The sequence below is a fragment of the Tamandua tetradactyla genome, chromosome 1 (genome assembly GCF_023851605.1).
Source record: "Tamandua tetradactyla isolate mTamTet1 chromosome 1, mTamTet1.pri, whole genome shotgun sequence".
Lineage (NCBI taxonomy): Eukaryota > Metazoa > Chordata > Mammalia > Pilosa > Myrmecophagidae > Tamandua > Tamandua tetradactyla.
The window spans coordinates 178,036,417-178,061,603 of record NC_135327.1 but is presented as its reverse complement, the minus strand read 5'-3'; the positions used below and the strand labels follow the sequence as shown (position 1 = coordinate 178,061,603).

General features: G+C 33.8%; 1 protein-coding gene and 1 non-coding gene across 9 annotated transcripts in view; both read left to right on the top strand.

Annotated features, from left to right (window-relative positions):
• Nucleotides 1–25,187, top strand: part of CNOT4 (CCR4-NOT transcription complex subunit 4) — a 171,386-nt gene that overhangs the window by 143,909 nt on the left and 2,290 nt on the right. For 2 of the 8 annotated variants that reach the window (XM_077141966.1, XM_077141885.1), the window contains exon 11: nt 1,821–25,180. The exons of the other annotated variants lie outside the window; for them this stretch is intronic. In XM_077141966.1, coding sequence (XP_076998081.1) covers nt 1,821–1,921 — 101 coding nt within the window. In that variant the 3' untranslated portion in view covers nt 1,922–25,180. Of the gene's footprint in view, nt 1–1,820; nt 25,181–25,187 lie in introns of those variants that run through there. 8 annotated transcript variants of the gene reach the window in all.
• On the top strand, nt 15,499–15,569 carry TRNAA-UGC (transfer RNA alanine (anticodon UGC)). The gene has a single exon. It is a non-coding gene; the product is annotated as a tRNA-Ala (tRNA).

Here is a 25,187-nt window from a genome sequence, read left to right as displayed (position 1 = left end):
ATATTCAGAGGTGGCAGTCACATACATATCATACAAATTCCCTGTCTGTATTGCTGTAAGTTTGTATTTAGATTTTTGTTTTTGATTTGTTTCAGTTAATTCTGTAAGTTCTAATGTATCTGAAACCTAGCATGGGAAGGCCAGCAGTCAAAGGTTTAATAGGAATAGTAGCTTTCATTTGTTTTGTCTAATTTTAAGTGCTTAAAATTAGTTGTTTACTTAATTAGGTAAAATTTTTTTAGCAGCAATTTTTTTGGGGGTGCACATCCAGTTTGCTAAGTTTAGAAGGACTTTTAAGCTAAATATTCTTAAGAGAAATCCTTGATTGTGTAGTTATAGCAACTACATCAGATCATTTTTTTATAATTGGAATCATGTACTTAATTCTCAAAACTGACTTAACCTTGTCCACCTCCTTCATTTTATGAAGGGTGTAGCTGTGTTCCAGAAAGACTGAATAATTTGTTAAAGGTCACACGTTCAGTTAGTAGTAGAATTAGAATAACAACTCAGATCTCCAAATTCAATAACTGGAATGTTTCTCCACTGCAACATTGATGTTCTCTTTCATAAATGAAGATCATTGGCATATACTTTAACTTGGCTTTCTTCCCAAAATAGTGGATTTTTGCTCTCACTCAGTTGCAGTCTCTTTATATCAATAGTATCTATCCATGAGACAGTTGGCCTAGTTTAGGAATATTGCTTATCCTTAAGAAATAGAATGAAGGTTATTGTCTTGATGACAATCAGTTTCTTGCTTAGTTCTCATTAGTACCATGTTTTCACCAAGTACTCTACTCTAAATTTGTTCCTAGCTATGTACTTGGAGTCTGTAGGATCTTTGCCAACTAGGAAATAACCTGTTCTAAGGATTGAAAAGACTCTTTCTTCACTGTTTTGGTTAAGCTATCTTTCCAAATGTTTTGCAGATTTGTTTTTTTGAAGAATTTGCCAAGGTGTTCTTATTCCATAATGCTAAAACAAATTGTTTGAATGCTAGTAGACTTAAATCTGTAATCATTGTTGCTTCAAAGTATGCTTAGGAGAATATTTGAAACTGCATAGGATTTTTTTTTCATGGTTTTATCAATTCCGGTTTTATTTAAAGGACATTTTTCTTTCAATTTTCTTTGTTTCTGAATTAGCTGTTTTAGCAGTGACTTGATTGAATTTTGAATCATATGTGAAACAAGTCACTGATAGCTGAATAATTATCATTTATGCTTAGAAGAACTGATCTCATTTCATGTCTAGTTCTCAGACCTAGAAGTAGTCATCTCAATTTCAGTCAATTGGATCATTGTATTAGCATTTTACTATTTTCTAATTACATCAAAAGTACAATTTAATTTTCAGATGCTATATATTAATTTAATAAGTTAATATTTATATGTATATTATTTAAATCTTCTAATACACTCTCTACTTTTAAAACTTGGATTAGTAATTTTTTCCTTTTAAAAAATCATTTCTTACCTTCTGTAAATGTGATTTTTAAGGTATCCAATTGACTTGGAAAAGAATGGCTTTCCTGGGCTCCTCTCCCCTGCCCCATGTATTTATAATCCTAATTCTATTGTATTTGTTCTTATTTCTGACATAGTATTAAAATTGAGTATGTTTCAAGTGTAACTACTTTCTAAGTACTTGATAAGCTTATATTTTAAAATTCATGTCGTTTCACACCTAGATAGATGCTTGAAACATTAAGCATGTATTTTATATATGTATCAATATTCCAAGTATTGAAGCATTTTTAAAGGGACTGTTAACAAATCTAGTCACCCATAACTAGACCATGACTGACTTTTCCACAGGGGAAGAAGAGGTGAAGGTTTCGACCATGCCACTGTCAGCCTCTTCCCATTCATTACAACAAGGACAGCAGCCTACAAGTCTCCACACTACTGTGGCCTGACAACAGAACTGAGAGGAGAGGATTAGACTCTGGGGTGCTTGCATGGGCAACTGGATTTTTTGCATGATTCCTTTCTGATTTTGCATTTAATGTATATACCCAAAGAGCCAATATAAACGTTCCTCATGCCTAAAACTAGTGTGTTACCTCATAGTTGCTAAAGTTATTTTTTCGTTAGGCCTTTAACATTATTTATTAGCATTTTGGCATTGTTTCTTATGAGTGATATTATTTTTAACCCATACAAATAAACTTGTAGCACTAATTAAGATCGCAGGTGAGATTAGCTAGAATTGTTCTTATTTTGGCTCTGTTACTGAAATATACAAAGGTATCAATGGTAGTTCCTTGCTTGACTGATTTGTGAAAAAATGGTAATATCCTAATCTATTTCTGAAGAATTTGAAAACTAAGAAGATAATGTCTTTTGGATTCTTGAGAAGAAAGTGTACATATCAAACCAAATTGGTGGTGTCATTTAATGCTCAGAAGGATGTTGTCAGCAATTGTTTTTAGTTGTATGGGTTTATACCCTATATTATACATTACATGTTTAGAAACTGTTTTTGTTCTCTCTCATTTGCACATTTGCACTTTCTGTTTGAATGGTTGTTAATTATACATAGATGGTTAAAAGACAATTATTGTAGTCCAAATGCAATATAATCTCTTTTCTAATGCACTGCCTAGTATACCAGGAAATGCCTCAAAAAAAGAATTTTGATTTACTGTTGATTTATCAGAAACTTAAATATGGGGTAAACATTGTATGTGAGAAGCAACTGTGGTAGTATAACTTTTTTTTTTTTTAAACAAAGCATAGTAATCTGTGGGATATATGTTTGGAAATTTCATTCTTTAATAGTTAAAATGTAATAATAAGACTATATTACAAGTATCAAACCAGAATGAGATTAAGATGAAAGAGAAGAGATTGGGAATCCTCTGAAGTTAGGCCACTTAAGTTGCAAAAGATAACTTTAGTTAATCATAGAGAAGAGTGAAGTATTTTAGTAGGTCATAATGTGAAGTGATGTTTGGCATAATACCGAATTTCTGAGAATAGTTTTAAAACTGATAATAAAAGAAAACTTCGGAGCAGTGGACAAAAGCTGATTCAGAGAGCATGATCATACATATTCTGTCTAAATTCAGCATTCTTGAAGGAGAAGGGGGAGTCAGATCTCTCCTTGAGATTTCAAAAATAGTTTTTATAAATGGTATACTTTAATTTGTTAAAAATATTACAGGGATAATAGTAATTCTGAAAAAGAAGACTGGAGATTTAAAATAGTAGTTTTTCAAAATATCTTCATTAGGAGTTAAAACAATATTATATTTGAATTAGAATATTCAAGATTACCTTTCTATATAAAACCTGATTACTTTCTAGTATATATTAGGCAGCAAATTAAATGACTTTGTCCTGAGGTATGGTGAGGGAAACTAAAATCTATTTTAGTTATCTAGATTTGGTTAATTGAGGGTGCAGAAAAAGCCACTTAACTAGTTATTAAAATTATTTTCGTAAAATTCAACAGGTCAGTTTCTTTCTATTTAGAAGTGATTTTAGAACAAGATTATAAGAAATCAGAAATAAAATATTACAGACTTATTAAACATCAGCCTTTTATTATCACTTAATTTCATTATGGTTTTCATTTTTATTAGACGAGGCCAGTACTTCAACTAATGTCTCCCTTGGTGATAAGGCTCAGTAGGCTTTCATAGTGAACTCTGGCTCCCTGTAATGATGCTTACCAACTTATAACTTTCTCCAGCCTTCATTGCAAAGTCTTTTAACTGCTGAGATCTTCTTAGAGAGTCATAAGCAGGTAATTAGCTCTCATTTATTCGCTTTTCTAGTTTGCCCAGACTTATCAGAGCCCTGGATAAAATTTCAAAACTGTCTTCCTGCCTGTTTATTCTCCCTCCCCTTTTCTAGGCACACCATAAATCAGGAAAATGCTTCTTGGGCAGTTAGACTTCAGCATATATGTATTTATATATAAAATGCCTAAAAGTTATCCTTTAGCTAACATTGTAATTTCTGGTCCTTATAACCTAAGAATAATAAACCTCACTTTTTTTGCTTACCTGCTAGTTTGTATATTATGGTTTTTAAGAAACTGATGTTTTAAAGTCATAGTTATTAATTTTACATTAATTACAGAAGAAATTACACAACAATAAAAGAAAGCACTACTTCAAATAGCAAGCAAATTAGTGAAACCGAAAGATAAAGAATTAGAATTTTAGAAAAAAACTTCATTAGATTTTGATATATTCCTCATGAATGTTCCGTCATACACAAGGGAAGCTTTATATGCTTTTACATCCTCAAGTTTTTTAAGTGGCTAGTCTTTTTCTTAAAACAGGAATTTTTAACGTGCAGTCCAGAACTCTCTGAAATTACATACGTTTGTGGGTTTGTATGTCTGTACATGTGTACATCTGTATCTGGGGAAAGATTCCATGTTATTAGATTTGTAAAGAGTTTGGTTTCTCCCTACCTCCTCCACTCCCCCCAGCCCTCCTATCCCCAAAAGAAAATGGGTTAAGAACTGTTGCCTTGGGTGGGCCACAGTGACTCAGCAGGTAAGAATGCTTGCCTGCCATGCCTGAGGACCTGGGTTCGATTCCCGGTGCCTGCCCATGTCAAAAAAAAAAAAAAAAAAGAACTGTTGCCTTGAAATATTTTCATTGCCACTATAGGAAATGGAGTCCTAGACCAATTATTTGACTGATATGTTGAATATCAAGTGCCTTTTTGCTCTATTTTCTCAAAGATTCTATTCGAAAATATTTTCTGATTAATAATGATTTCCTTTTCATTCTTTCACTGCTTTTTTTTTTTCCAGGTGGTGCTTTGGTATATTACCCTTTATTTCAACAAAGCATTAATTAAATATTTGAGTACTTATTCTGTGTAGTGGCTAGGTCTTGAGGAATACTAAGTTGAATAAAATACAGACCCTGTCATCCCAGATAACAGTTCAGTGACAATTTTATTTCAGATAATTTCTATAATGTCAGCTCTTGATATATTTTAAACCCAAGAGCAGCCATAGCTGCTCCAGCTCATTTCATTATTCATCCCTCAGTAATCTGTCAGTGGCAACAAGAAGTATTAAATTCCTATACTGAAAAATTTTAAATCTGTGATAAATGAGGAGGTGAAAAAAATCTTAATAGGGAAGACATACATTCATTGTTCTAGATTTTTCAGTTATGTGTGTGAATGCTCATGACTCCTTTTTATGTCGTGTACTGAGAATTAAGAGTTTTCTATGTTTGTGCTCTTATAATGAAAACTACTCTAATGTGTACTCTGGGCACGTTTCTGTTGATGTGGTTCCTATTTGTACTGTATTCCAAGCCCCTTCAAGACTACCAGAGCTATCTTCTGTGACACAGGTCTGTAGGCATGTACTCTTACACAGGTGTTACCTCAGAAGGTCACAAGAGAAAAGGGAAAATAGCAGGTGTGTTGAAATCTTACAAAATGAGGTTACCATATTATATGTACATCATATAAACTGTGGAACATTGTATCCTATGTTCAGTTTGAGTGGTTTTTAGTTTTTTTGTTTCTTTGATCATGAAGTTCTCCAAATCTGCTTAATTGGATTTAAGAGATGGATATCATACAATTGAAATAACTTTTTTTTTTAATTTTTTTTTGTGAAATAAAACACATATACAAAAAAGCAATAAATTTCAGAATACATTTTAACAACTTGCTATAGAATAGATTTCAAAGTTTGTTCTATATTTTTGTTCTATATTCTATATTCTGTATGGGTTACAGTTACACTATTTGAGGTTTTTCCTTCTAGCTGCTCCAAGATACTGGAGACTAAAAAGAAATACCAGTATAATGATTCAGTAGTTATACTCATTTGTTAAGTCTTGACTTCTCCGTTGTAACTTCTCCTTCTCCTTTGAGCCTTCTCTCAATCTTTAGGGATATTAACTTTTTCTAACTTTGTAACTAAAAAGCTCATTCTAACTTTTTTTTCGTGTTGAAAGGGGTGTCAGTAGTATTGGATGGGGGATGGATCCGGTTCATGTTCTTGGGGATACTGGAACCTCTGGGTTTCAAGACTTGTCTGGCCTAGTAACCATATGAAGGTTTTATTTATTTTTTATTTTTGGGGGCATGGGCAGGCTCTGGGAATTGAACCCGAGTTTCCAGCATGGCAGGTGAAAACTCTGCTACTGAGTCACTGTTGCCCACGCCCCATCTGAAGGTTTTAAGTTTCTTAAAATATAATTTTTTCTTTTTAATTATTTTATATAAAGGTAATAACTCCAAGCAAAGATATACTGTGTCTTTATTTTATAAAATATGGCCAAATTCAAATTTAATTATCTGGAACTAAGCTGGCTTATCTGCCCTTAGTGCTTTTTCTTTCCTCTGAGGTTTTTGTTTGTTTGGCATGGGCAGGCACCAGAAATCGAACCTGGGTCTCTGGCATGGCAAGCGAGAACTCTGCCTGCTGAGCCACTGTGGCCTGCCCTCAGTCTTTTTATCTAAATGGGTACCTACTAACAATGTTCCTCCTTGTGCTGGATAAATGGCAGTAATATATGCAAGTATTCACATTTGAAATATTTAGTGAACAGATCAGACACTATGCTGATACAAAAGTAAAAATAAGAGAAAAGGAAGTTACTGTGAGCTGGTTTGGGAAAAAGTTTAATAAAAAGACTGAAATTTTTTTACTTTGAAGGATGGCTTAAATTTAGATGATGGAAGGGGGGAGTCATTACAATAAAATAGATTGAATAAAGGTCCAGAGGCAAAATTTACCTGGGACGTGGTTAGAATAGAAGGACAGGAAAAAGATAATTTGTCTGAGGTATGTGGTTCATATAGGTTAGCTGGGATAAGTGTTCTAAAACCTTGAAAACTAAGAACAGTTTAGTCTTGATGTGGATGTGGTCAGTCGTAGAGAACTATAGGTTCCAAGGTAAGGATGTAATGTGATTATAACATTTTAAGGAGTAATTTTGTAGTAAGTTTGATTGAAATTAAGATCAGTTAGGAAGCAATTCCAGTATACCATACCATTGCTGGCCAGTCCAAATAATGTTGGCCTAGACTAAAGCAGTAGAAATAATGAATTAGAAGCCAGAAACATGAGATCCGAGAGGTCTTTGGGTTTGGCTAGGTCTGTGGTGACCTTTAAAAAATGTAACTTCCATAAAAAGATACAGATGAAATCTAGATTCCAGGATTAATGAGGAAATGTCAAGGATATATAGATAGTTGCAGCAATCACTGACTACTTTTTAAAGATGATTGGTAGCAAAGGGGAGGAGAAAAATAAGGTGTTAACTACGTGGATGGTAGATCTTAGAAGGCATTACTTTAAGATAAAGGAGAGACTTAAAATGTTTAAAGGCAGAATATGTGGAACCACTTGAAAGGAAAAGATTAACATTGTTGAAAAGGAGATAGGTTAATTCTGTAGAATAGCTGATTTCTTCAGGTGGTTAAGAGGAGAGAAGTTACTGAGATAAGGCTGTGGATTTAGCTTTAGAGAGGTGGGATATATCTTCTTTTGTGGTTTGTAAGAATGAGATCTGGAAAAAAGAAAGCAATATTTGAAAAAGGAAGAATAGATAAAGGGGATAACTTAATATCAGTAATTATTAGGATGCATTATCATTTCAGAATGGGGGTGAAGGAGTAGTTAGAATACTGTGAAGAGAGATTTTTTTAAATCTCCTGTGAAAATTGGCTTAGCAGTGCATTAGAAAGAAATTAAAGGATTGCTGAATAAAGAAAGGGTCACATTTTAAAGGTTTAGAGTCCAAATATGTATGTTTTTACATTCCTATGGTTCAGCCAAAGCATGAGGAGTAGAAAAGCAAATATTTAGAGTTTGCTTAGAAAGTGAAGAGGACAAGGGCATAACTATATTAGAGAAGACAGTAGTAAAATGCCTATGGTCAACAATGGGGAATAGTCCACTGAAGCAGAAAAGAACCATTGGTGTGAGTGATGTTGAATGGAGCTCAATGATTTTAGGTTTTCATAAGGATAAAGATCAGATATAGGGCTGTTAAAGGAATGGCAGACATGTAAGAAGTTGTGGTCAGTGCGATGTCCACTCAATTCTGAATGATGAGTGAGAACTGCAGAAAAGAGAGTAGGGTTGGGGGTTAAAAAGAAGACTAGCTTTTTAAGCCCCTATGGGTCTTTTCTCTGTTCCCCTTTCCTCCAGTCTTTTCTTGAGGATAGAAGGTTGTATATAAGAGAGAAATAAATGTAGAAAGCCTCACATTGCCTTGTAAATCTTGGATCAGGTTATCTGTAAATTGAAGAGAAAATCATCCAAAGGGAAACTTCCACAATGTTGTAAACGTTCTTTTAACAAAAACACAGTAGGAGGATATGAGATCGGAGTGCGGAAGACCTGGGAAAAGACAGAATTGAAATGAGACAGGTGTAAGCCCAGAGTTTGAGATATTGGTATAAATGTTAATTATAATGTGAAAGTTTTGGCTGGAGGGAGTAGGTATTGACTATAATGAGTCTGATGGTTGGGTATTACATACCATAATGAGTATATGGTATATAATAGTTCATGCCATATTACAGGTATGAGCTAGCTTTTCCCAAGCTCTCATACAGACTGAAAAGACTCAATTTTCTACCTACCTTGTGAAAGTCTTTTCTTACTTAGTTGGACTAGGCCAATCTGCTTTGTTTATATAAGAAATAGGATTTAAAAACAGTAGATTGGTGAAAAGTAGAGAAGAATGAGAATTTTATCATAACATAGTTTTCTCCAAAAGAGAACATACTATGTGAATAGATATAAATCTACAAATTAATGACCTAACCTCATGGTCCTTAGTTTTTGAAGATTTAGGATTTGACTTGTAGGAAAATTGCTGAAGAAAGAGTGGAATGGGGTGGAAATATATTTGTATTTATTCATCCTAATTCTGTTAACAGCCAAAGTCTGTAGTTTGGAAGCAACCTGAGTTCCTAATAATAAAATACTTTTAAACTCACTGGACTTGTTTCCATATATTTCAGCCGAGATATTCGTTGTAACATTTGAAGAAGGTAATGCTTTGTTCACATCATTGCTTAAGCATTAAGAAACCACTGCTCCTTGTATCTTCTTACTATGCTGTAATTTGCCCTCAAGGATAGTATTCTTAGTAACCTTCCTATTTCTGTCACACCAGCTTTTGTCAGAAGCTATTTCCAAAGAATCACACTGAGAGTTCAAGATTTATTAAAGAGATTCCCTATTTCATGGTCTTTTAGAGAATTTACCCTGGATTTGAATTATGTAAAAATCTGATTTGCACCTGTTAGGTACAGGGAACTGCAGGCAAGCCTGTGTTTAAGCCGTTTGAGAATTGGACTGAAGTATGTAGAAATTCCGTAAAATAGCTTGAAACTGCTGGACTTGAGAACCAATCCATTTTTTCCAGGTTCCTTCAGACCACATGTCCTAAGGTAACCTTTGACTTTAATGTTTTGTTCCTAACCCACTTCACATACTTACAGTTATTCTAAAGTTTCCTGAAAGCTCTAAAAATGACCCTGAAACATATCTTGCTTATAACAGTTTTGTTGTTGCAGTTCATGTTTGGTATTCAGACCCATTACTATGCTCTTTGTTACAGAGCAGCACCTCAAATGATTTTCTTCATACACTGTAATTTGTAAAGCCTTTAAAATACCCAGTGCCTGTCTTTAATTATCTCAGTGTTAAAATAGTAGAATAAATAATCCACTCTATAGCTGATAGAATTTTGTCCCATCCCTTGTTAAAGTTATGTGGTAATAGTAACTGCATCTAGACTCAGTGTTGTACAAGTAAGGTAAAAAGCAAAAAATATTTCATATTTGTACACTTCAGTTTCGTATTTCTGCACTTCAACTTAAATTGGAGTGGGTCAAGGAACTATGCTTTCATCCCACCCACCTTCACCCCACTCCCCCCAAAAAGGCAAGGAGCTCTAATTTGCCCACCTAATTCAACAAGATTTTATTGCAGAAAATTGCATACTGTTTAAAAGTTCTAAGTCTTTTATATGTTGATAGATTTTTGGTGTTCATACTCATACTGGAGAAAACAAAGTCCTCTGTTGGATTTTGAAGCTGATTTTTTTTTTTTTTTGAGAATTTCACAATGATTCTGGAGGTTTACGCAAATATTATGAAGTATGGCAATCTTGGGGACCATTCTGACATCCATGTACTAATATGTTAAAAAGTACTATAATAGGAACTAGATTAGTCATTGTGGCAGAGAGCCCCTTAGTGTACTTGCTTTCCTAAATAGATAAAAATGTTTGGAATAGTTGCTAAATGGTAATAATAGTCCTTTTTGTCTTCATGACACCTAATAAACGTGTAAGAAGGGATTTGCAGAGCAGAGGTAAACCAAGCCTAGTTCTATGTGTGAGGTTAAATGTGAGTGTGTTTCTGTGTGTGTGTTTGCATATAATAATCTTGAAATAATTGCCCACTTAGTGAACATAGCAGAGGAAGAAGTTTCAAGCTAGCTCTCTGACTTTTCACGTGTTTATTTAGTTCCTGTTTTGTTCTGATTAATTCATATGTTCAGGGTAAATACTTTATTACTATCTTTCTCTAATTTTTTTTAAGGAGCAAAGACTCTATTAAATACTTTGAGGTTACAGTACTGGGACCCACTTCACCCTAGTCATATTTTTAACTGAGCAGATATTTTCAAAACTTTATTCTTACCAAATGTGACTTTCACTACTAAGAATCAATACTCTTTGGGAAAACTTAAGGAAAGAATAATTTAAAAAATATTTGTATCATGAAATTTCAGAGCTATGATAGACATAACATAGCCTTTAACATTTCTCCTTTTAAATAATGATAATAATAAACAAGACTCAGAAGGATTATGATTTGTCCATTGTTACATTCTAAAAGCAATTTTAAAGTTCCATTGGCCCTCACAATCTAAATTTGCTTTCATATATGTAATTTGGTAGAGGAAAAATCTTCAAAATTCATGATGTATAGTTCCTCTAAACTTTTTGTGTCTTCTAGTTTGATTATTATAGTACTTCTCTCAAGTCAGGAGCTCTCAAGGGTGACTGTCAGTCCAGATAATGAGTTGAAGGCATTCAGAATATCCATCTACTGGCAGCTATTATCATAGGTCATATAAGTTGTCAAATCAACCTGGTACTAAATATGATCCAGTGAGGGCACCTTATAGGTACTCTTAATGCAAACTTAAAATAATTACATAATAACCCACGTCAGAACTAAACTAAGGATAAACAAGATGTGGAATTCAGTTTCCAATACTTGAGGATGTTTCTGCAGTGCTAAAGAACATTTAAGAAGCAACATGCAAGATGGCTAGATATCTCTATTACAGAACAACAACTAAAAATCGTATAATAATCATATCAAGTTGTACTATACCCACATTAAAAGGGTGATAGTAGGTTCATCTTTGAAAGAACTACTCCATGCAACAGCATGTAAAGTGATAGCGTATCTACTGATTTATTTCAATAAGAAAGTTGTGTTTAGTTTGAAGAAACAGGGAAAGTTCCACAAGGATTTAAGGATGATGATCATCATCTCCAAGAAGAAATGCGAGGAAACTGACTGCAATCAACTTTTGTAGTCTAGCACTGTCTTCTAATATGGTGAGATCTTATCCCAAGGACTATACTACTGTTTATACTCTCTTCTCAGTCTTGCATACTGAAATAATTTGTCTACAAAGCAGACCATAGTGATCTGGAATCTAACTGTGATATTTTTAAGCATTGACATCTGTGAGAACTATTTATTTTTTCCTTTATATTACATCTATAATTTGAGTACTCAGCTAAAAGTACTCAGCTAAAAATCATAATCGGCCCTGGATTATGATTTCATTGACTGGTAGGAAAGTTTCTCGTTGACCTTAACTGAATCTTAGATTACATACAGTAATTCCACATACATTTTCTCTATTAAAAATAAAAATTATTAAAATTTATGATTATGGGTTGCTGATATTTATATCTGCCCCACCCACCCCTCTCCACAGTTAGACTAAGTTTTGCTACCAAGATATGTATCTTTTTACTTGTAATCTGTTAACATTTACCTATTAGCCTAACTATAGTTTCCCTAGGACCAGTATTTTACTCTTGTCAGCACTGCTAAGCTTCTAGGTATAAACTCCCAACACCTCACCTGTGCTTTAAATGGTACAAGATTACTTAATTGGAATGAAGTATATTACTAAAATAAACCAGGATCTAATATAACCTCCAAATAAATACACACAACTCTACAATCTTTGTTTCATAACACATTTTCAGGTTTTAATTCTTAACCACTATGAGTCATCTTAGTGGATGTGCACAAGCTATCAGAGTTTGTGCACATCCCTCCATCATTCTTTTTCTTTCTTTGGACAAAATAGAAACCATTTCTTTCTCTGTGTAATTTGTCACAGTTATAGGGGAAATCACAACTAGATCTTAACGCCTCAGTAACCAGTGTGATTTCTCTATGGATCCCTGATGAGCCTAAATGTTCCTTTTTCAAAGGAGAGAGCTCTCTCCCTATCAGGCTGCTATTTGTTTATACAGAGTCTCTATACTGGATTACCAGATTCACCATACCCTTGGTCTCCCCAGTAACCATTCTACTAACCTTTCAGCTTTTTTCCATACTGGCTTTTGATTTTCAGTGATTATATTCTTTTTTCCCCCTTCTTTCTCTTTTAATTCAAAACAACACATTGAATCAGAAAGTATAGTCTCAGTTTTGAAAGTAGATTGAGGAACAAACTACTACAATGTTAATGTTGAATTGATGAAGATTTTGACATTGTTAGACTTTGGCATTCCTCCAACTACTAAGGTTATTCTGGTTCTTTTAAAAATCATGTAACGTTTCTAAATAATGTGGTTAAAATTCAAAGTTTTACGAATAGGTGTGAATTTTAATAGAATTAATTTTTTTGCTAAAAGTTTTAATTTAGTATAAAGCTGAATTTATACAGGATATTATGCAATAAGAATTGTGGTTTCAAATTTATATTTGAGATTGTATTCATCTGATCTTCCTTCCTTTCCTGCCTTCCTTCTTTCCTTCCCACACAGTAAGACTCAACACTGACTGAGAATTGATTCTGCCAAGACCATCTAGCAATCTTTCTTCCAAATTCAACTACAATAAACTACAGATATGGATGAACACTTAAATATATATTTTAAGTGATTTCTAAACTAAGGCCCCTTCATGGTTTGGTGATAAGCACATAAGCCTCTAAATCTTAAGTGTCTTTTGAATTGCTGTCTTCTACAGAAGTCTCATCTTTAATACAGTTGCAAAAGATACCTTCTTATTAAGATGAATTCTTTCTAAATTGAGACTGTGCTTGAAATTTGAAATGAAAAATATTTTCGTTTTCCCTAGTATGTGAAGAAATAATGAGAAAAAAATAAAATAGTCTAAATTTTTTCTTTTATCTTTTCAGTCTTGTGTTTTTCATCACACATTTCACATAGCTAAAAATAGGGAATATACATGCTTATTTTGAAAAACAAACATTTATTTTTAAAACAATTTCAGAGCACACCTTAAGATTTTCTTGGTTTACGTTAAGTGTACAGTGAAAAAGAACTCTGAAAGATGGATTGGAAAAGTTCATTGCCATGACTGCATTCATATCTCTTTCATTTAGTTTCAGTATAAAATAATGATGCTATTTTATTACTTGAAATTGAAGAAATAAAGTAATTCATTGTTTTAATGACCAAAGATACTTTCTAAAAAATGAATCTAAATTATGAAGAGTTTGTCAATTAAAATCTTTTTCTTTTTTTTTTTTCAGAAAAAATGGGTAATTATAGTCTTCATCTTTGGGATTTGTGTTTGATTTAAATCCTTAAGATATTTGCATGCTCATAGGATCTTCTTGCCAAAAAAAGATGAGACTGACCAACTTTTATTGAAATAAAAGTCTGCTCAATAATCAGATACAGTAAAGAACTCAGATTTGGTGTTTTAAATAACTTTTAGAAATTTTGGAATCTATTTAGAAAATTATGAACATTAAAAATCTTAGGAATTTCGGTAGACAACCAAAAGTATATTTGCAGCAAAATACTTTGGTGTGAATGCAAGCCTGAAGAGAAACAACTTCCCCCACAAAAATATTATATTGGCATTGAACAATCAAAATTTATCACTGACTGTTCAGAATGGCCATCCTCCAAATAAAGAAATATAAAACCAGCAGAACAGCATGGCATTTAGGAGACTACTAGAGAATGTTATGGCACCCAGCTCCAGAGAAAATGATAGAGTGGACATTCAGTGTTTGTTGAATGAAAATTGATGGTTGAGAAAGTGATACTAGCATCTAATCGCTTCTGGGTGCCTGCAAAACCTGGATCTGCTTTGTGTTGCAGCTGGACTTTTGGAAGCATTTAGTTGGATTCATTTGCACATGAATTGTAACATATCTCAGGGTTATTGGGGCCTTCAGTATTAAGGTTCTCCTTCCCTCTCCAGGTCATTCCTTTTCTTTTCTCCTCTTTGCCTCTGAAGTCAGCTCTATTTTTTCCTCATTTTCCCACCTCCCTCCCCTCACCTTTGTAATTTCACTTAATGCTTTTCTTAGCATCTCATCCTCATTTGTGATACTCACGAATCCATATTAAAATATCTGTACATCCCTAAACACACACAAAGCAGAAACTCTCTATAGAAAATCTGCTTTTTGAACTCTTTATGTGCTGCTGAGTCCTTTTGGGAACTTAGTATTTTCTTCAGTAGGAAGCTCTTTGGGAAACTTGTAATTTTTTTTTAATGGTTCTCTTGGTTGAACCAAAATCTTATCTTTTCCACGTATGTCCTTGAGTGTAGTTTGTCAAATATGTGAGGGCAGTTACCACTTCTCTAGTGGTAGATCAAATATTCTCATTTCTTTCAACCATTCTACACTTAACATGATTTCCAGTTTCCTTTGTAGTCTATTCATTCTTTACACATATTTCGATTTGACAACACCATTCTTAAATTATGAAGCTCATTCACACTTGAATATGATAATCCAGATATAATTAAATGATTGTAGGCCATAGTAGGCCTGCTTTTTCATTAAAACTCTTTTTATTACTAATGTTTGTATATTCTTTTACAGTTTACAGAGTCCTTTTATATCCTGAGGGGCAGATATTATCTCCATTTTGTAAATGAGGCAACTGACCCTGGTTATCAATTTGTGATTTTGCCCAAAGTCATAATATAGATAATTTAGACATTGCACATCTTTTATTTAAATGGCCTTAGTGTTACCATTTTAGAAATTCTGTTACCCAGTTGTCCTACCAAATATGAGCCTATTAAATAAAACCACTAGACATTTTCTCATACATGCTACTGGTTAGTTGTATCTCTTATATCTCACATTTCCTAATGCATTTTTAAAAATTCTAAATATATATCTTAAAATTTGTGTTTGGATTTGGCATAGTGTGTGTTCTCATCTTACAAGTTTTATTGAAGACTTTGATTAAAAGTTATAGATAAGGGTGCATGGGTGGTTCAGTGGTAGAATGCTTGCCTTGCATGCTGGAGACCTGGGTTTGATTCCCGGACCATGCACACACACAAAAAAGTTATAGATAAATAATGATATTAATGTTTATGTAAAGAATTTGAATTTAAGATATGCTTTACAGTCTTATCCCATCAGAGTACTTAGCGGAAACTGCTGAATTCAAGGTACATTATATTTGTACATTCTAAGATGTCTGTTCAAAGAATGATTGGTTCTTTGAATGCATTTTGGCTCTCATTGATCTCTCTGTTCCATCATTTTTATGGGATTGATGTATTAGTGGAATGGGGATAGATCTCGCTGCAAAGTCTATGAGTTTGGGCAGGCAGCAGCAGAAGAAAGAAAGTGGCCGAGGAATACAAGAGGAAGACAGCTCCAATGGAAAACAGTTGTCAGGAGAAGCTGCCTCTCTTACTACTTGTTCAATTTCAAGATTAATCAAGTTTGATTTCCTTATATTTCACTTCATAAGGGAACTGAAATCTTAGCCCCAAAACTATTAATTCCTATGAAAATGTTCCCAAATGCAAGTGGATAGAGCAGTAGCTGAGAAACCTATCATATTCATTTCTAAAGAAATCATCAATCCCCTAATCTGTTTCAGGATTTTCACAATAACTATAATCATGTAGCTTCTGAAGTCTGCCTGCCGTTTCTTCTGTTTGTAGCACTTAACCATGGTATTGTGATTACATCTGTGTGAGGATTAATATTCTGGGATATAATTCACTTTATACCTAAAGATTTAAACTCATTTAAATTGATTAGATACTCTTTTTATTGTCTTTGCATCTTTCTTGACCTTTCTGGTTTGAGGGCTGTATTCTTTATAAGGAAGATGGAAGAAAATGAAGATGCAGCTACATACATAAGGTCTCTGCCTTCTCTCTCACAATTCTGACCCCAGACTAAGCAGTGGCCTTTCCTAATCTCCTTATTCGAAATATAGCTTTTTCTTGCTTTCAGCATTTCTCATAAGTCTCAGATTACTATGGACTTCTGCTAATTGTCAGCGATTATAAAACTCATGTTTACATACAAGTAGATTATATATCTACATACATCTTCCCTAAACTTTCTTTTTCAAAGCTAATCCAATCAGATTCTCGATGTACAACTGGTTTCTTTAGATTTCTCTTTTTAATTATTTATGATTGCATAGTCAGAATGTCGTGTTTTAACATCTGTTGTGGCCTATGAATGTGGATCTCTTAAAGCCATAGCATCACTCTCACCCATCCTTTTTCTGAAAACGGTTTTGTTTTTTTAAATTTGGAGGCAGATTTTCAGGGCTGTTCATTTAAGAAACATTACTACCTACTAAGGTTCAGGTACAATTCACCATTTACAGAAACTTTTAAATCAAGGCCCTTTTCCTGGAGGTATTCACAGTCCTGGAGGTATTTAGTAGAAAAAAATGACATGTAAGCAAATAATTGCCATACACGGTGGTAATTGTAAAAATAAGCCAGGACGCCTGCTATCCAAAAATACAAGTCTGGTTGTTCCCATTCCTTCTGTAAATCCTGGCACATACTCCTAGGTTTCTGCTTTCACAATAGCCAACCAATGTCTGTTGGTTAGAACTAAGTCCATATGAAATGTTTCATACATTATTTCTTCTACCTTGGAAAAGAGATATGGTCAGAAAGGGAAATTTCCATCATATTTATTTTCTTCTAGTAGAATTAGACTTCAAAGATGTCAGGGTTTTTGAATTGTATTCTGATGATGTCTATCCTCTCCTTGATTATAACTCCTTTAATCATCTTTGGATTTCTTCACAGGGCTTTGTCTACCATCAATGCTCAGTTTTTTCCTCACTGAAATGCTTTTCTCTGAGCTTCCAATGTCAAATTTTGCAGATTCCTTTTATTGGATTTTTTGCCTATTGCTTTCTTTTAGCTGTTGTGTGTATTCTGGTTCAGGTTCCATCTGATCCAGTCTGATGCTTTTAAGAATGTATTTATCCTTTTGCATTAAATTTTGTTTTCTTTTTATTCATTCTCTATATAGCTTTATACATAGACATCTTTTCCTAAGTATTTTTTCCTGTTTTTTCTTTTCCTTAAAATCTGCCTCCAGTAGCCACTCTTCTGAACCTTTATGAAATAGTCATCTAGTATTTTCCTGTTTCTCATTAAATGATCTGATTCTTCCCCAAAACAGATTTATCTGTCTTTGTAGGAACATTCTGGAAGAGAAAAGTACTCATTATCCAAAACACATCTACTTATTTTTGAAATGTTCTTGCTATATTGTGTGAGTCCCAGTCTTTGGTGCCCTCTGTTCTGCATGGCTTTCCTTCTTTAATACAAACTTTACATCCTCTGCTACTTTTCTAGTTACCATCCTACATGCAGAATGGCAGAATTAGTCTCTTCCTTGTTTGGGCCCCCACAGGACTTTGTTCATGCTAGAATTGTATTTATTATTATATATTGTAGATATTTAAACATGTCTGCTTTACTCTTCTGTTAGCCCGTGAGTTGTACCAAGGAAAGGACTGCTTTGATGGCAAGAACAAATGCTTGGGAGTCAGACTGTGTTTGATTATTGACTCTGACACTTTAACTATGTAGTCTTGGGAAAATTCTTTAAAATAGTAGAGCCCACTCAGCCTCTTCATTTATAAAATGAAGCTTCCACTTACCTCATTGGATTGTTGTACTAATGTAACAAAGTATCCAAAGTGCATAGCGCATGAATGAATAGTGTCTGGAATAGGAACATGGGTAGAATGTGTCTTATAGACTTAGTATTATAGTATGTTTTAAAATCACTTTTTAAATATTGTTGATATATTGCACTTGAAAACTATATTTGCTTGTTTTTGGACTCTGAAACACTATTGAAAACATATAATCTTGGTGGTTTATTTCCCTCAGTTTATAAGCAGAGAAGCCTTTTGAACTCTAAAACTTAACATACTCCTACTTATAGAAAGATTTGCATCCTTTTGCAGAGAACCATTTGTTCGTAGCATAATACAGATATGAATTAAACAGGATCAGTGGGGAAAATGACCTTCTAGTTCCTCTTAAGTCAGACCTTGGAGTCAGTAAATATTTTGCAGCATCTAAAGTATCTAAGAAACTGAACTACATGCTAAAGTACGCAAATTCATCCCTTGCAACACTTTTCAGTATAGTTGTGAAAGATACATGTAAGGACAAACAGTAACTACAATAGATGTTACAGATCAGCATACAGTTTGCTGCCAAATTAATATGTTTCGTATCTTAAGTATTGTCATCTAGAATGATCTGAGTGAAGGAAAATAGACTTGGAAGGTTGAGTATAAATTAGTTGAAGAGATTGGGAAGCATTCTTGATGGGCAGAATGGCAGGAGGTCAAGAAAGTGTCCAAAAAGTACAAATCAGATTTTTATGTCATTTTTACCTTCTACTTATTGGAATAAATTTTGTTTTTGCTGTTACTTTATTCAAGTTCTTCTGTTCTGTGTAGAACTTTTTCATTTGATTTCTCAAAATTTTTTCATTTATTCTAAACTCTTACTTTCAGATTTATTTAATCTGTCTGTGCCCCAGTAAATCTGCTCTGTGATACCAATCTTACTTTAAACATAATCCTACAAATTTGAGTGTGAACTCTGTTTAAATGGATTAACATTTTTCATAAACTGATTGATGTCTGAAAGTTTATTCACAAAACAGTCATTTTTCTCAGTATATTTTAGTTAGTAAATTGAAGCAGTTTTGTGGCTGTCCTAAAATACAGCACACCTCTATCATAAAGGCTGTCTTTTAAATTCCATTATGACAAATTTCATCTGCTCTTTAAAGTTTTGGTTTAACATATTGGACCAGCATATTTTATATTTGAGTTGCTCTGAGATGTGTTTTAAGATCTGAGGAAATTTAGTCTTTATTGAAATCACATGTGCCCCCCGAACATGGGATGCAGTAGTTGAGGTGGGCTTTACTGTGTCCTTCTAAAAATGTGTGAAGATTTAAAAGTACCCATCTGAAATTGACATAGGAGTAACCAGTATGGAAACTAGATTTCAAATTACAACTACTTGTATGGAAACAATTTGTTTAACTGAGTAAACTAACCTATAGAACCTCTGATTTTGAACTGTAAAGGACAACAGTGAAGTGTTTTAGACCAGGCTGCAGATTGAGGCTACTGGGAGCAATCTTTAGATAAGGCTTAACAACTGAAGGGCAAAATAACTCTCTTAGGGGTGTTTTTGTGATTGGGATTCTCAAAACCTACACCCCAGTTGGGTTGTTTGACTACTACCAGAGAGCAGATTCACCTGAAATATGAGGTCTCTGGCCAAAGTAAAAAATGGAGTAACCTGAAGATGAGGGCTGAAAGTGTGAGCCATCTGACTCTATCCAACCATGAAAACTAGAGAAATTGGTAGAATATTGAATTTGGTTGCATCAAGCTTGTTTAATTAATAAGGTCTATGTATTTATTATTTAATGAAGAGACCTTGAGGATAGAGTACCAAAAAGAAGGTAGATGCAAAAACTCCAAGAGGAGAGACAATCCTGATCTGGTAGTTCAAAGTATATTAGAAGAAACAAGTACTTGGAATATAACCTTTTGCTTTAGGGTTGCTCTTAAGTGTGTTTTATCTCACCGTGTTGTCATTATACCTAGATATTCTTATGTTTTCACACTTCTAGCAACAGATTGTATTTTTCAAATGAAATGTACATGGTACCATGTGTAAAGTAGATGAAATCAGGGTGGGCAGGATATGTTGTCTTAGTGCCCCTTAGCTTCCTCTCCAGTGGCTCCTGAGACAGTTTTTTCAGACTGCAAAATCAGTTTGAAAATAATTGTTTCATGTGAAAATATTATGTAAAATGAAATAACTCATTGGCTTGTTTACTGTAAGAAACAAGTTTGCCCACATTTTGCTATGTATAGTTTTTCATTTCATAATGTTTAGCATACTGCAGTTAATTTGAAGAATAAAAAGGAAAGAAACCGACTTTGGCCACTGTGAGGCTCTGTGCTTTTGCCTGAGCCATGCAGCTTTTCCTGTTTTATGATTTTCTGTGAAAGTCTGATATTAGAACAAAGGTAAATTTTATCTTGTTTTATAATCATTGCTTATAAAATGACCCTTTCTCTATACTTTTCCAAATGGTTTACTCTAGTGTTATATAGAAATATCAAATATAGTTTCAACCTGTTGCAAGATTTTCAGGTTCAAATGGTTTTGTGTTCTGTATTATTCACCCACCAGCACATTCTCATGTGTATGCCTCACTGGCCTCTCCTTTTACTAAACTGTAGCATCTATTAATCATGTACAACCCTGTGATATTTTTTTCGGTTGTTTTTTAAGACTGTAATTGTTGAACTTTTCACATACTTGTATTGTCTCGCTATCTAGACTGTAAACTTTTGAGAGAACAGGAGTGATGGGTATAAGTGCTTTTGTGCTCTTTGCACACTGAAAGCACTCAGGAGCAGCCTTAACATGTGCATTTTATAGTTTTTTGTTGTTGTTGTATCTGAAAAATAGATTGTTAACTTATTTAGTGTGTGATGATTGACTTTTATTATGGACTGAGTGCTGTGCTAAACTACCAGTAAGTTGGCATAACTTTAATCATAATTTCTTCTTTAATAAAGTATTTCTGAGCTGGGGAAACTGAAAGTATGCTGACCCTTAACACAATGCAATGTAAGAATATTGTATATGGCATTTTGAAAGTACTTTAATTGTATGTCTGAATTCTATACTGAAAAATAAAAACTGCTACAAAAAAAACTTAACCCCTTCTGCCCTCAAATTGTTTAGAGTTGAAAATAGTGTTTTGTTGTATATACTTACATACTATACAACAAAATAATTAAGGTTAGGTTATGCTAACATTATAAAACATTTAAACATGTAAATAAAATTAGTGTAATTTTTAATATAAAATTCATTCAGTAATTTGATTTTCATTGTACTTTGCCTGTTGTTTTCAAGTTTTTCTCTTGGAAAGTGAAAGTGTTTTCCCATATCTTTCTTTGCAATATCTTGGTGGTGAGAAGGCCTCTTAATTAGATTGACTGCACAGTCCTTCTGTGAGAATGTTGGGTGTTATCCCTAAGTTCTAAGAGGAAACTACTGTGTACAGAGCCAGATTCTGGTAAATAAGAAACCCCCTGTTTTTGCCTTTAGGAAGGTTTACTATCAACTCAGTATTGACAGGTAGAGAAACATTTGCTAGACATTTAACCAGTAATAAATGAGCTTCAAATTACTTTCTCTTATTTCATTTTATGCTTATGAGAGAGTAAGACATATATTAGTCCTACTTACAGTGTCCTGGGATATTAAGAGACTAAGTATGATACATGCCCAGCGTACAATCCAATTGCAATTTTCAGTCCAATGTTTTCTCCATTAGACCTATATACTTAAATATACTGAATTGTATCCCCATGTAAAATCCTATATAAATATGGGAAAATGAAATTGCTTCAGTGATTTCAATGGTCTAAGGCTTGGTGATATTTGAAAGGGGAATGTATATTTGAGTAAGTTTATTTCGAATCTTAGAAACAAGAGAATTAACTTCATTTTTATCTGAGCCAGAGACAATTTTGCCCCTTCCCCCCAAAAAAAAACATTCAACAATGTCTAAAGACATTTTTTTGTTGTCACAACTGGAGCCATTGTCCTACTGGCCTCTAATGGATAGAGGTCAGGGATGCTGCTAAATGCTGTACAGTATATAGAACAGTGCCCCACCTCCAAAGAGGATTGGTCGAAAATGTTTCGACCAATGCCAAGGTTTCTAAACCCTACTCTGTGTATTTCAAGGAATGGAATTACCAGAAGTCTTAGGAACCAAAACATATTGGAGTTAGAGGCGGTGGGAAGAGGTAAAGGAGATGATTTCAAGTATGACTGGACTGAGATGAGCTATTTTGGTGGGGGTTGGGATTTAGCCAATTTCCTTTATCTTGCCTTTTCTTTGTGCCAGTGCTTGGCATAGCAATAGTGGAGAAAATGTGAAGAGGGCTTCTTTTTTTTTCTAAGCTACTTTGAATAGTGGTCTATTGCAAGAACTTCAGGTGTCAGCCCACCTCGCTATAACACTTGCAACTTAGCTGTAAAGCACACATCCATGTTGTGAGGCTGCTAAGATGCTGAAACACATGACTTTTTATTTGGGTGAGTGTGCAAGATTGTAAGAAGTATAAACTAGTTAGTTTCTTCCCCAACATAGCTTATAATCGTAGTGTACCTGTCAGGTTCTAAGTTTCTCACTGTTTCGCCGTTGTGTCATATGTGAATTTCTTTTGCTTAATTTCATTAATCTAGTTTCAGAGGAAATACTTCTTGACTCTACTGTAATACTAATTTCCAAATTAAGTTTTATATAAATATGCATGTTACTCTCTTAGTGCAAAATAAGGGGTTTTCTTATTTAAAGCTTTCAGTACATATAAAGCAGAAGTAAGGAGAAAAATATTCTAGGTGAGTTATGGGCTATTTTCTTTTTCTTTTACATTCTCTGAGAGAAGAGGCTCAAGTCATCTGCATAAACTTCTTGATTTTTTTTTGGCTAACTAAGAGTGTTAATGTTACAGAAGTTACCTGAGCATCTTCCTGAAAATTTTCCCATGAACATGTATGTCATCTTTTTTGTTCAGGAAATATTCTCCTCCAAGGAAGTTTTCTGGCTGAGTTGAATTTCTGACTAATTGAAAACCACCTGAAGTTATTAGTTTGACTGCTTTAAAAGTTGGAGTGCCATAGCTACCAAACCTTCCTGCAATCAGGAGTGTTTTAGGATTTTATCAGTGAGCTATTGTTGTTGCCTCATGCAGTCCTTAGGAAGCCAGGGGAAAAAGCAGGTGATTGTTGTTGATTAGATATCCCACCCCACCCCACCTCCTATTCCCTACTCCTGGCTGCAATATCCAGTTTATTTCTTCTGCCAAAATATTTCTCCAGCTTGCTAATCATAGCAATGGATATACTGTAAAATTTTGATGCTATTTTTTGTCTCTTTTCAGTTATGGGTCTCATGGGCCCTGGGTTTTCTCTTATGTATTTGACCCACTCAGAAATCATTTAACCCTCTACCCAAGGCAAGGCGAGAGAGAGAGAGAGCATGGAATTATTTTTTAAAGGAAGAATGCTCTGATAGGGCTGTGTTCAAGTTCTTACTATTACAAGTTCCATGTCTTAACATTTCTTGAGTCTATTCCTTTATCTCTTAAATGCAGATTATTCCATCTGCTCTATCTACCTCACAGGGTTGTTGATGATCAAATGAAATAAATTGACTCTGAGTGCCATTAAATTGAACAGCACAATAAAATGTAAACTAGTATGCAAATATTAGGAGAATGAGGTTTCATAAATTACATTGATTGTGAAATGGAAGTAGGTTTGAAGAATGTGATTATTTTCCCCTCTGTTGACTTGCTTGATTGTGTAGAATGCCTTTTCTTCATTTTAATAAGTTCAGAAATGACCTTTATTGGATTTTGTTGCAGTTTTTTTCTTTTTAAAAATAAGATCAATCGTATTAAAAACAGTTTTGCTTGCTGAAATACGATATAATTTGGCATAGATCAGTGATTGGAGCAAAGCAAATTGTAAAAAGTTTCCATAACCAAATTCCATAAACTGTGCCCAATAGAACATCATCATCATCATCATCATCATCTTCATTATCATCTTTGATTGCTAATCAATTCTATAGAACCAGACATAAGTTTCTATGCTTTTTAAAAATATCCAGTGATAATTTTGCCACATTCCTATTTTTCAGTTAAACAATTATTCTAAGTAGCTGTTATACTTTACTTATTTTTCTGACCAGTTAGTTGTACTGTGTGGATTCTGGATGGTAGTAGATCAAGTTTGTTTAGTTGGAATTTCTAAAAAATCTTTTTATGTTGATAGTGTCTTATCATGTTTGACACTATTCAAAAATAGACCCAGAGAGTTGTGGGGCCCCAAGATACATGTTTTCAATGAATTGTAGTTCTGTAGAGTAGGCAGACTGTGTTGGAAATTATTCCTTCTAAAAGGAGGAATTTTAGTCCCTGCCTCTATAGACTTTGTGACTAAAAAAATATTTATTTTCAAATTCAAAAGCCAATTCATTACTGCCTTTCTCCTCTGAAATAAATTACCAGTTTTATAATCAGGAAGCACTTAATTATTTGCCCTTTTCTGTTGACTTATGTTTATTCTTCATAAAGTGACATTTCTTCAAATTAAGGGGCTCAAAAGTAAGCTCCTGTATTGAACTTTGCAAGCTTACTTGTTTTAATAGTGTAAATCAGTTCAGCTGGCTAAATGCCTTACCAATGGAAACCTCATAATGTAGCTAGAACTAAATTGTGCTCTGGCGCATTGAGTCTTTAAACTGAATTACTGATTTCAAATGCATCATGGTGAAGAAGCTATAAGAAGGACAAAGAAGCTCCCTCTCCTGATCTTTGAGCAAGCTTTTTCTACATTTGTTTGAGGGGCTTTGAGCTCACAAGCAAAATCCTAACCAAGTTGATCTTGCTAGGATAACCCATTTTAAATGCTCAATAAAAAAGAATAATTCTTCTCCCACTTACCCACTAAAGAACAACATATGTTTCTAACGTCAGCTTTTTATTTTTTTTTTTATCTTTCATTTTTTTGTTGGTAAATCTCCCA